Genomic DNA, 13,501 nt, shown 5'->3' with positions numbered 1-13,501 from the left:
GCGATGCACCAGAATCGAAGAGAACTTTAACCGGGGTAGAATTGATAGAGAACATACCCATTAGTATGCCCTGATCTTCCTGGGCCTCTTCCGCTCGGACATGGTTCACTTGTCCGCGCCCAAATCCGGTAGCGGTCCTGTTAGTTTGCGGAGTCTTGAATAAACCTCGTCCGGTAGTAGGGGTAGTAGTTCCACGAACAGTCATTGCATTAGCGCCAGTACGGACAGGAGTTTTGCGTGGATGAGGGCAGTTGTTGGCGTAGTGCCCATACTCCCCGCAGTTGAAGCAGTCCACATTCTCTTGGCTACAGGGGCAGCCAGAGTTGGTGTAGGGGTGCGGTTCTGAATCACAACCGGCCTGTTAAAATTACTAGGCACGGTGGGACGGTTGGTTGCCACAATAGGGGGCTTCCACCCAGACAAAGTGGCTCCCTTGAGTCGCTGAGGCACTCCCTGAGGTGGGCGATTCATAGCAAGCCTCCTCTAGCGGTTGTGCTCTACAGTCCTTTGATCGTTCTCCAGCCTAACGACTTTGTTGATCAGGCTCTGGAAGCTCTCATGGTCTTGCCCAATCATAGGTCCACGCAATTCATCATTCAGCCCTTCTATGAACTTGTCGATCTTTTCCTCTTCATCTGCGAGGTCTCCAATTGCATAGCGGGCCAACTGAGTGAATTGGTTCAGATATTCCTGCACCGTTGCGTTCCCTTGTCGTAGCCTTCTAAACTCGTTCTTCTTCATACGCATTACCGCAGCAGGCACGAAGTTCTCGCGAAATACTGTAGTGAACTCTTCCCAAGTGGGTTCTCCAGCATCCTCTTCCCAAGCTTCCTTGTAAGTATCCCACCAATCACCAGCGGGTCCCTCCAGTTGGTGTACTGCGAAGATCACTTTGTCGGCTTCGCGTACCCGGACAAGGGTCAGTTTCTTCTCTATGATACGTAGCCAATCTTCTGCCTCCATAGGCTCGTCTGCCGTAGCGAACGTGGGTGGCTTGGTCCTCATAAACTCTTCAAAGCTCGATCCGCCGCGGTTGCCTTGGTTATTTGCAATGGCTTGCAGAAGTTGGGTTTGAGTGGCCATAACTCCGGCCAGGGTGGTTAGGTCAGGTGTCTGAGTTTCTTCATTGCTGGTTGACGCCCGACGTCGGCTTGCCATCTGTGTAGGCCGATTAAGTAAGTATCCTAATTTTCTAACTAGCTCTTATGGTTTTATCCCATTAAGGGAGTTGTTTTGATGTGAACTTCGTTTTGCAAGCATGGTGGAATAAACTCATTCATAACACAATAGAAATAAGATCATAAATAACATCACAGAGTTCCACAAATAGTACATAAATCATGATGCAATCGACTACACACATACGCAGTCTAAATAGGGTTCATCCAAAAGATACATCGAACTAACCATTAAGCTACTCGTCAATCTAGGTAAAGGGGGGGTGTCTCGCATGCTACCCAAAAACCATCTGAAGCGAGATCGAAGCTGCAAAAGTCCTCCAGTCTAGTCATCCAGCCATCCGCAGAATCCCGGGGCAGGTAAAGGGTGGTCGCTGGCACGGGTAAACCTGAGTCCCCACGGCTCGGAAGTAGTGGCCTCTGGATCTGGCTTGGGCTTCTTGCCCGGAGGTCGTGTGCTCTTGCGAGCAGTGCTGAGGGTACGAGGGCCTCCGATGAAGGTGATGTGGGGAACAGGAGTCTCATCCTCTGAAGGATCGGTGATGTCTGGCTCTATCTCTGGCTCAGTGTCGGTCCCCTCTGTCTCAGAGTCAACCTGGATCGGAGTCTCCAAACTGGAACCTAGCTGTGGTGAAGGTGCAGGGATCAGTGGAGTGTGCACAATCTCCGGGACAGGTGGCTGTGTCACTATTGGGTCCACTAGGTAAGATGCTGACTCGGTAGCTAGCATACCAGCCTCTCCCAGAAGAGCGTGGAACGCTGGTGGGTACGGCAGGGTGAGGAAGAAGTAGCAGTCACGCCCTACTGCTGCGGAAGTAGAAGCTCCTGTGGTGCTGATCGTGGCTGCTCGAAGCTGCTCCTCCAGCTGGCTGACGTGCTCCTGACTCTCTCTCAGCTGCTCCTCAAGTGTATCCATCATCCCGCGGCGATCGTTGTACTGGTCGGATAACTGCTGGAACTGGTCGCCGTGGACCTGGAGCTGTGCCTTCAGTGAGTCTATCTCACTGCCCCAAGCCTGGTGCTCCTCCTCCAGCTGAAGCTGCTGCACTGTGAGGTCAGTCACCTCGGTCTCTAACTCTCCCACACGCCTCTGCTGGTCGTCGATCTCTAACAGAGCCTCCTCGTAGAAGTCGTCTACTGCCTCAGCCCATCGTGACAGTCGAGTCACTATCGGGTTGTAGCAGCAAGGTGTGTCCTGAACTGTGTAGACGGAGTTGCTCTCCTCTCGAAACGGGTGGTGAGCAAACTCAGTACTCGCCAACTCAGCTCGGTGGATAGAGCTAAGTCGGAGGAAGGCCTCCCGGGCTGCATCCTGCATCGCAGTCTCTGGTAAGTCGCGACGGTAGCGTGTCGGGAAGCTGTAGTCTGACTCTGAAGGAACTCATGTGTGAACCTCGACCCGAGCCTCCCAAACAGATCCACACTGTCTCACTCGATAGATCGGAAATCTGGAGTACCGCAGACGCCTCATCAACCGATGCAGCTCAATGACGTATCCCTCTGAGCGGGGTACGCCCATCTCCCAGGTAGCGGGTGTATCCTGATCTGCCATCTAAGTTTAAGAAAAACCCAAAGTCAGCTGAGAGTAAAACTTGTTTTGTGAAGAAAATGGTTAAGAGTAGGATGGAAATCATACAGAGTTTTGTAAACATAGCGTTTTTATTTTTAAAAGTATTACTAAATGGGAATTCCTCCCTTGGCCAACTTAGAAAAGGGGTGGGGCGCCTTTCGGTCTTTTCCTACAGTCGTATGGCTCTGATACTAGCTCTGTGGACCCCCATTTTTATAACAGGAATCAATCGTGTAAACAGTACCATTTCCCTGGATCAAGTAGTCTAGTACACACGAATTCATAGCTGAAATACCAAGTGCACATACACGAGCGTCTAGTACGAATTATTACATCATAAGCCTGCAGGCATAGTCTTAAATCATCGGAACGAGCGGTCCGGAATACATTCCAAAAACAGAAGTAGGTAAGGCAGCGGAGTCAAGAAAGCGGCACGCCATTGCCACAGGCAACGACCGTAACTAAGACTTACTGAGCGCCATCGTCTTCATCACCCTCCTGGTAGTAAGTGTAGGGATCCTCCGAAGCTTCATCTCCGACCTCTGATTAAGTTTGTATATTGCAAGGGTGAGTACCAACCGTACTCAGCAAGCCACCACAGCAACAATGCACATGACAGGGGTATTCAAAGGATGGCTATGGTTCTTTTGCGCAAAGCAAGTTTTGTAATTCTTTTCACAAACCTAAGACCTAGCACAGACTGATCAAATTTTAGTGCCAGTGTTCATATTAAACAATGACAATTCTGTCCACCATCCATTGTGATCCCAAGGATAGCTTCCCGCCATTGAGTCGTCATGGTTTTCTGAGGACGTCCACCTTCCCTCCTCTCAGGAAGTGGCTCCATCAGCATAAAAATCATCATGCAATAACCCATCCCACACAAGTTAAGAATTTAGAGTCTAGCCAAGTGTATTAACGTCCCGGTGCTCAATAACCGCGAGCACGACTATTCGAATAGATTTGGTTTACTCACACTACAGTGGATGTACACTTTACCCGCACTCCGCGACTGCCCAACACATGAGCCTCATCCCAACATATGAGATGCGTCACGGCAAAGCTTTTTGATAACCTCGCATTGGCAGTACCCGCTCCATGAACTTTACATCCTCATACACTCTAGGCGTACACGGTTTCTAGCAGTGAGAGGAGTTCTGGCGCACCCGGGAAGGGAAGACTCACACATGCATTAAGTTATAATTATGTTTAGATTCTCACATGGCAGTCCTACCGATGGCGACACCACTGTAGACACCAGCCTCGCGGTCCTACCAATGGCTGCCCCACCGTAGAGCCCCTGCCTCACACATCAAGAAACCATTATGCATGGATACTGATTCCGCTCAGCTATCTACTCCGCTAGGTCTATACCCATACGAGAAGTACGGTTGTACGGGGGTCGTTTCATGCTTAACTTCATGGCTCGGTCCTTAATTGACCGGGGACGGTACTAGCCTTTTCCGGATACCACCCAAATCCTCCGTCCGCCCTAGTCGAAAACAGTTGTTTAATTTTATTTCTCTTTTCACAAATTATGTCATCAACATCATGGCAATGTGGCGCTCATGTCTCCACATGCCGCATTTCAATTACCTTCCCAAAGGTAATTGCCCAAGCATATAGCATTTGATAAATATGAGTATGCATGATTCTAGAGTAGCATTTCTAAGCATTTGTCATAGTTGACTAGGGACTCATACGTAATCATGGTTACAAGGGAATAAGGGTAAACAATAATCAAGGCATGGCATATTCACAAATAGGATGTTCATCATTGCATGCAATCTTATTTGTAAATAAAATAATTTCGCAATTGGGATCAACATGTTCAAGGAATAGTGATGACTTGCCTTGCTCGAAGCTTTGCGGGTCTTGGTCCTGTCTTGGATCCGCAACTCCCTTGGGCTCTAAAATTACGTGCGAAAATTCGATTTGAATTCGGTTAGAATTCAAATAAAAATCCAAATAATTCCAAATGGGAGTCGAATGCGAAAAGTTGATTCTTTTATATTAACTTTACTATTCGCGAAATAGCGCAAATCCTAAACTATTTTGCGGGTATAAATATTTTGTGAGCATAAGTTTTTAATTTAATCAACCCGAGTATTATATCCATATAATAGTTTAGAAATTTCTATCGCGGGCTAAATATCGGATGAAATCTTAAAATTATCTTATAATATTGTACGATTTAATTTAGTCTATGACTAAATGATTAAATATAATACACGGCTAAAATCCTAGTAATTAAATCCGAATATCTACCGTGAATTGATTACTTATAGAGATTACCAAAATAATCTATAATTATATTAAATTTTGCAATTCTACGACTATAATTGATCTATAATTAAATTCTAATGATTTTAAATTTTCTAAACTTCCCTAATCTCCCTCTAATTTCTATTTTTTTTTCTTTTCTTTTTCTCTCCTCTTTTCTTTCTTTTCTTTTTCTTCCTTTCTTTTTCTCTTTCCTTTCTTTTCTTTCTCTCTTTTCTCTCCTTCTTTCTTTTCTTCTTTCTCTCCCTCGGCTTCTCCCTTTGTCTCTCTCTCTCTCGGCTCTCTCTCTCTCCGTACCCGAGGCGGCGGCGGCGACAGCGCGCACGGCTTACCGACGGCGGCGGCGGCGACGGCGGTGCAAGGCGACGACGCACGGCGCGGCGGATCCGGGGCGACGGTGCATTGGCACGAAGGCGGCGGCGCGGCGGAGAGGGAGGGGAATGGAGGGGGATTGGTGTGGGGTGAGAAAGAAGGGGGGCGGGGGTTTTATAGGGCGCGGGGGAGGGCGGCCGGCCCTCATGGTGAGGGGGTGGCGGGGCGCGCGGGGCGCTGGTGACGCGCGGTGATGCGACGGGCGGCGATGTGATGGCGCGCGGCGCGCGGGCGGCGATGGCGACGACGTGGCACGGCTCGGGCGCAAGGCGGCGCGGCACGGGGCACGACGCGGGGCGACGGGTGACGCGATGGCGACGTGGCGTGGCAGCGGCGCGGGGCGCGAGGCGGCTGGCGCGCGGCGCGAGGCGACGGGCCGGCGCGCGGCACGGCAACGGCGCTGGGACGGCGAGCGGCGCGGCAGGGGCTCGACGCGGCGCGGCGAGGGGACGCGCGAGCGGCGCGCGGGCGCAGGGCACGAGGCGGCGAGGGGACGGCGCGCGGCGACGTGACAGCGCGCGGGGCTCGGGGCGGCGTGCGGGGCTCGAGGCGGCGCGGGGCTCAGCGCGCGGCGATGGCGACGTCGGCGGCGACGGTGGCGCGGCAGGGGCGCGACAGGGGCGCGGCAGCGATGGGACGCGCGCGCACGACGGGACGTCGACGGCGACGGTGACAGCGGTGGCGCACGGCTCGGGGCGGGACAGGACGGTGCGCGGCGACGGCGACGCGGGGCGCAGGTGTGAGGCAGAGGAGGGGGCTGGGTTAGGGGACCACGTCGAGCACCTAGAGTGCAATGAACAGTGTATTTTCCTATTTTTCCCATTTTAGTCTATTTCTTATATAAATTTGATTCCACAATTCCTAATTTTTGCATATATACATTTTACTCAATATTTGTGTTATCTCAACTAATGAATTCACCCTAGATTAATATTACTCATATTTTATTTATATAATTTATTTGAATTTTTAATTAGGGTTAATTCTTATTCCATCGCATTTAAATTTAATTGATACAAATATGGTCGCGATAATATTTTATTTATTTCTATCCACACCTAATCTTTATTTTAAATTATATTTATTTTACCAATTTATTTTTAGGGTTTATTCCTAATTAACTATTCTTTACTCACGATTAATAAACTTCGAAATCAAATCCAAATAAAATAGGCGAATAAGATCGGCATGATGCAATTAATTTAAAAGTTTTCGAAGGTCCGTATTTTTAGAGTTTTGTTTTTATTGGTCAAATTTTCAGGGTCTGCTATGAGGACAACGACGATGATGGCGGCGACAGCAGCTTCCGAGCCCTCCCGCGTAGATGGGGTGGAGGATGGCGGCTCCCGAGCCTCCCGCCGCGGTTGGCGTTGAGGATGATGGCGGCGGCGACTCCCGAGCCCCCCCCCCCACCACGGATGGGGTCAAATACGACGGCGGCAACGGTTGTGGCTCTCGAGGCCTCCCACCGTGGAGGTGGTCGATGATGGCGGCTACAACGGTGGTTGTAAACGACTGTGGTGAAGAGAGAGGAAGGGGAAAGAGAAGAGAGGGGAGGGAGGTGAAGATGGAATGACAATTAGGTCCCACGTGCAGTTGGGGGTAACATAGATTTTTGATGGAAAACGTGATGGAGTGGCACTGGTCTAATTTCCCTAAATTCGAGTGGCACATAGCTGATATTGTGAATAGTAGTGGTATTTATCTAAAATGTTATATTTGTAGTAGCATGGATCCACTTATATGTTCTTACATGTAAAATAATAAACAGTTACACTTGTCTCAATAGTTCAAATATCTACATCATTTTTACATGCTATCCAAACAACCTCAGAAATTTCTAAAAATCTTAGTATATATTATGAAATCAAATATACTACTTTACAAACATTCCAAGCTAAATTAATCCACATATGTGCAAACAAACCATACAATCAGAATAAATCAATCTATAAATGGTACTCTTCATAAATATACTCTCTCCTAAAATTATTTTGTGTTTAATAACACGAATAGTCAAAAATATCTAAAAAGTCCATGGTGTTATATATATAAAAACAGAGGGAGTACTATACAAGAAAAGAAATAGTATTTAAAGTTTAGAAAATCCATTGTTGCGATACAATATATACTCTCATAAATTCAAGACTGTACGGTTTCAAGTATTTCTATTTTACAATTTATATGTTACAAGGGTTATTAGAAGAAAATCATAACCACTGTCAAAACAATCCCATATAAATTATTGACAGAAACAAGTTTAGAATAGAATCAAAGAATATTTCAAGAAAAACAAAATCATCCGCGTGCAAATATTCATAATAAAAATTCAAACAACATTATATTAAAAGCCCGCGCATGTGCACCGGCTATCTTCCTAGTTTAATTAATAAGGATATATTAGCTTAATTGAAATTATATTAAGAGGACTAGTATTTATAAGAGGAGCTATAAAACTAATGTATAGTCTACTCCTGCTGCTGATTAAACAAAACAGAAAATCTTCTATTAGTATAAGCACCAAACACAAAAGCATCTGGTGCCCAACAATATTGCTTTGCTAGAAAGACATTTAGACCAACCTTTTGCATGAAACTTTAGACCACTTTCTGAACCAGAAAAAACTTGCAGAAACAATAGAAAATGTAGAGCCACCTGACTGGTAGTTAGGTAGCAAAACCCCAAAGGCCACACACGTGTTAAGCCTATGTTGCTTGGTCAAGTAGGCTTGGCCACAAACCTCCGGTTTTAAAATCAGTGCTTTCTATAACTAGTGGCGCCCCATTCATCAGCAAAGCAGCTAGATCTGTTGCTGAATGCTAGCTGATGATATACTCCAAGCCGTCTCTGTTTGCACTTTGGCACTCGCCCGATTTCTATTGGTATAGCTTCTCTATCCTGTCCAATTATTTGTCCAATCATTTTGTGGATCCCACGTCTGCCTGACGATCTGCTGCCTTTTATTTTTATTTTTATTTCTCTTGTTCATTGATCGACCACTATTTTCCTGTTTAGTGGCTAGGATGTCAGGTCGCTCGTCTGATGGTGTTTGGAATTGTGACCTGCAAACAGTTAATTATCTCATAAGTAGAATGTGTGCATGTGATGTCTACATAGGAGTACTTAATGTGTGCATGCATATGTGTCTCATCTCTACATAATGTGTCGATAGAACTAACGATAGATCTAGGGATGGCAATTTTACCCATAGGTTCAAGTATCTGTGGATACCCGACCCGATGGATACGGGTATGGGGTGTGACTTTTTACCCATGGGCATGTCCGCCCGAGACCCGAAGACGTCATGGGCAACATATGGGTTTCATTTTTTACCCGTGGGTAACCCATGCCCGACCCGATACATATGTATGAGCTAATTTTGACTCATTTCTTAATTCTTATACCATTTCTCTTGGTTCATTTGTGATGCTAACTGATACTAATTAAGTTGTGATGTAATTCAAATTATTATCGATAACCGATAATTTGGTAAATTACTGATCTTATTTCTCTTTATTAAATTACATATCTTTCAAGTTATTATTCATGCGATATCCATTGCGTACCCGCTGGACAAACCCGCGCCCGCCGGGCATGGGTACGGGCACGGAAGTTTGCCCGCTAACTCTAGTGGGTAGGGTTCGGGTGGGCAATGTTGGGCATTGGGTCGGGCATGGTTTTGCTCTACCCGTACCCGACCCGACCCATTGCCATCCCTAGATAGACCGATGCCCTTTTCATCCCATCCACGAGTTTAATAGTAGACAGATCACCGGTCTATAACTGCTTTCTATCATGACGACTGTATTTCATTTATTGTCAATCGATCTCCAAAAAGTTTGATGCTAATATGCCGTGTATGCGTTTCATTTCACATGTCGAAGCTTAATAGCCAAATCGTAATCATGCATTTCATTTCGCATGCCAAGCCGCTCGATCACCGAAATTAAAGCTCAAGCAAGATCAATAGGATAAAAATGTGCATGCCAACATGCCATGGAGCCCAGGGGTGTTAAATTTGAAAAAAAAATCATGTGGGCTCTACGGCTGCGATGGCTATGGTACGAACGAAAGGAACCAGGCAACAAATAAGAGACACAGTGTGACGAAGTAAACAAGCTCCTCTTCACAACATCAACAAAGATTATTGTTGGAGATAGCAACACAACGCGCTTTTGAGATTCCACATATATAGAAGGGCGTAGGCCAAAGGATCTCATGCCGCTGGCCTATGCAATCTCCAAGAAGAAAGGGAAATCCCTACGTCAGGGGAAGGAAAATGACACTTGGGTCGATGACTTGGACCTAGAACCAAACCCACCAAACTCGATGGTTCTTATTGAACAACTTGCCACCTTATGGACCGTTGTTCGAAGCATTTCACTAGATGAGGAGGAAGCTGACCAAATTGTGTGGAAGTTCACAAACCATGACCAATATTCAGCATCGTCGGCCTACCAATCATAGTGCCTTGGAGCGTCGAGCGCAATGTTCGACTCGCTGATTTGGAGAGCTTGGGAACCGTAGAAATGCAAATCACACACATGGCTAATCATCCAAAATAGGGTGTGGACCTCCGACAGGCTCACGACTAGGGATGGAAAAATAATGGGCACTGTCCTCTATGCCATAGAGAAGGAGAAATGGCTCTGCATATCCTTGCCCAATTTAGATACACAAAAGTAGTTGCTTGGGTGGCCTACCAGCAACTTGACCCTAGTCAATGGGAGGCAATCCATACCATCCAAGATAGGTGGGAGAAGTTAGCAAACATGGCTGATGTCCTAAAAGGAGGGTTGCATACACTTATTCTCCTCATCGTCTGGGAGATTTGGAAGGAGAGAAAATAGTGAATCTTTGAGCACAACAAGGCCACACTGGCATACCTCTTTGCCAATATTAAGGAATAAGTAAAGACGTGGCTATGGCAGGAGCAAAGTGGCTACGTGATCTTGTACCTCACCTTGCATAGCGTAGAAAGTTTTTTTTTTCTTCATCACCTCTAGGGTTGTATTTTTCTCCCACTATATTTAATGAAAAAGCTCAATCCTGTGGGATTTTCCCTTAAAAATGAATTAAAGATCAAAAGCAAATATTCACTCTTTATGTTCACATCTACTCATCACTAGTACGTAATCAGGCATCGTGAACGGCTCATCTATGATTGAGGCAAGCGGTTCATCACAAACACACTCACCTAGCTGTGATTGGCCAGAAAAATCCCTGTTGAATACTAGGCCTCATGGCCACATCCATCACCAATGACCCCTCATCAGCGATAGACTAAATTTGCGGCCTAACATAGGAGTAGGTGATTTGTGACGGGCCACAAGATGCATGGGCAGCTTGAATGTGAGAATTGATATAATTATGTGAGGCAACCAATTTTTTTTTGACACTTGCAAAAAGTTGAGGCTTGGAATTTATGTGATTGTGAAATGAAATGTATGTGAATGGATGTACGCATGTGAAAAGTCGGGGATTCTGGGAATGTATATATTTCTGTCTTTTTTTGCATTGGGCATGGCTAGTAAATTGTGTGAATCTAGCCAATAAAACATTATTTTTGTAAAATCTCATAGGTGACAGGTTATAACATAACCTCGTCACAAATAAGGATTATCAATGACGGGTTAGAATAGGATCCCATCACTGATAGTCATCCGTAACGGGCTCTAAAGTACCCCATCAAAGTTGTCCAAGTCATCTTTGATGTATTGTAGTTAGAATTCATCACAGATGGGCCATCTGTGATGAGCTCTAAATTAACTACCCGTCAAAGGTGACTAGGTCAACTTTGATGGGTTGGAGTTGGAGCCATCATGCATCAGTGGTGGGCTGTAGGTGTCTCGTGCCTGAGGATTAACCTTATCGGTGAGGGTTATTGTATAAACTCATCAAAGATGTTTTACGGCAGTGACGAAAACTCGTTTGACACAGATGAGTTTTTTAAATCACTGACCACTACTCATCAGTGATCAAAATACTCGTCAATACAAATGAGAGTTATTGCCCGACAAAAAAAATGATCGGTTCCGCATTGGTGACTCGTCGGTTTTGATCGACTAAATTCTTTTGTTCACGAATAGTACTTATCACTTTTCAATTTCTGATAATATTCACTACTACATGATAGATTTTCCTGGACGCCGCCCCCTTTTGTTTCCAAGCGGTTCGTAAGTGGAACCGCACGAAAAAAATAAGGGGACTGGCGCGGGGTTGTCGCCCACACGGGAAAATCGATTTTCCCATGCGGGCCTCCTAATCTGACCCGCACAGGATAATCATCATTATCCTGTGTGGTTGATTTAAGTGGACCGCACGGAAAAATCGATTTTCCCATGCGGGCTTTTTAAGTGAACCGCACAGGAAAATATCTCCCTCCTTTCCCTCCCATCCACTTCAAATTTTTCACATCCTCTCACTTACTTTTTCCCTTTTATTCTCCCTCAACTACCCCCTCTCTCTTTACCTTATCTCTTCCTTTCTCTACCTTATCTCTTCCCCCAGTCAACTCCTCCACACCTTCCACTCCTCTTCCCCCTCCCCCCTCCCCTTCCCCTCTGTCAGGCCGGCGAGGCGGTGAGCTAGGTGCGGCGGCGAGCGGGCGCGGCAACGGCCGGGCACTGCGGCGAACGGGCGAGGTGGCAGACCTCTTCCTGGTGGTCGTCCTCGTTGTGCACGTTGACCGCTGCCTCCCTTCCCGTGCGGCGGCGAGCGGGTGGGCCCCCGCCCAGATCTAGTGGGCGGCGGCGATTTTCGTGTTTTTTTTTTGTTTTTTTGTTCCGTGCGGACGGTATAACACGACCGATTATCCCGTGCGGTCGGGTCGCCCGCACGTGAAAATGCCGATTTTCCAAGACGCCCGGTTGCAGACGGGCCGGACAACCGCACGGGATAATCAAAACGCCCGCATGAAAAAATGAGTATTATAGTAGTGATTTTTTTTCATATTACCCTTTTGTGGGCTCATGCTATGCATAAAATCAAATCAGTGGCATGAAGAACGCCAGGATACGTAAAAAATATTAGGCGTAAAATTCAAGAACGTACAACTTAAAAAGATTACTAATCCTTGTGCCCGGCTCTGGCTAGAATTAACGTAGTAAAATATTTAAATATTTCAATTAGTAGCACGTTGCACTAAACAATTGGGCCGGGCAATCGATCGTAGAGGTAATTTCATCAATATCTAAAAGAAAATACAATGATTGTCATATCCAAAAAAAATGTAAATATATTTTTTTAAAAAAAACTAGCTATGTTTACTGTGTTTTGAAAAAAAAAGAAACTTATATATATTCCAGAGATGAATGGATAACATCGTCGTCCAGCTAGGCAATGCAACAAAATGTCACTGGTCGATATGATGATGATGATGATGATGATGATGTACAACATAGTGCCACCGATGTACATGTCCATTCCACAATTGGGATGTAGCCAAGAATCTCGGCAAGTTGCAACAGGCAGTGCGCTGAATAGCTGACGACGACGATTACCACCGCTAGCTAGCTAGCTAGCACTCGTGCGTGTGCCCATATATATGCGTATCGAATATATAGGTGCTCGCATTGCATTGGTGTCTTAGTCTTTTCCTCCATGATTCGAGGACAAAAAGGAAAAAAAGAAAAAAGAGAGAGAGAAAAAAATTAAAGGGGAACAAACTCATGACGGCTGGTTGCACCATCGCCATTGATAGTTTATCTATATATATACACGTACTCTTTTCTTTTAATTTCACCACTCAACATAAACCATCTTGTTTTATTGGTGCCATCGCTAGCTTAGCTTTGGATCGATGTACACCTCCACTTTTATTATTTGTGTACTAGTCGTAGTAGAATCTAAGTTAAGTTGCCCTTTTCAGCAACTGGTCGCAAAAAGTGACACGGTTATGTACGATCTGTCGGCAAGAACACGTAACTCACGATAGAAAAAGAATGAGAAATATTAACAAGGAGATAATTTACAAATCAACTTGCCATGCATGATTGCATATTTAATAAATTTGAAAGCACCGATAAATTAATTAAGAGTGGATTTGGACTACTACTAGTTGTTAATTTCTCAAGAGATAACATGATTGAGTGCACGC

General features: G+C 45.7%; 1 protein-coding gene across 1 annotated transcript; it reads right to left on the bottom strand.

Annotated features, from left to right (window-relative positions):
* Positions 1-483: 483 nt before the first annotated feature.
* Positions 484-963, bottom strand: LOC136355671 (uncharacterized). The gene has a single exon (XM_066308499.1). The coding sequence runs from the start codon at positions 961-963 to the stop codon at positions 484-486; it is 480 nt and encodes a 159-aa protein (XP_066164596.1).
* Positions 964-13,501: the final 12,538 nt, after the last annotated feature.

This window comes from Oryza sativa, chromosome 3 (genome assembly GCF_034140825.1).
Source record: "Oryza sativa Japonica Group chromosome 3, ASM3414082v1".
In the NCBI taxonomy this organism is placed as follows: domain Eukaryota; kingdom Viridiplantae; phylum Streptophyta; class Magnoliopsida; order Poales; family Poaceae; genus Oryza; species Oryza sativa.
The sequence above is the reverse complement of the archived record's forward strand: the minus strand, read 5'-3'. Positions and strand labels throughout refer to the sequence as shown.

Coding starts and splice junctions, on each gene's coding strand:
- LOC136355671 (XM_066308499.1), bottom strand. CDS start 963: ATGGAGGCAGAAGATTGGCTACGTATCATAGAGAAGAAACTGACCCTT.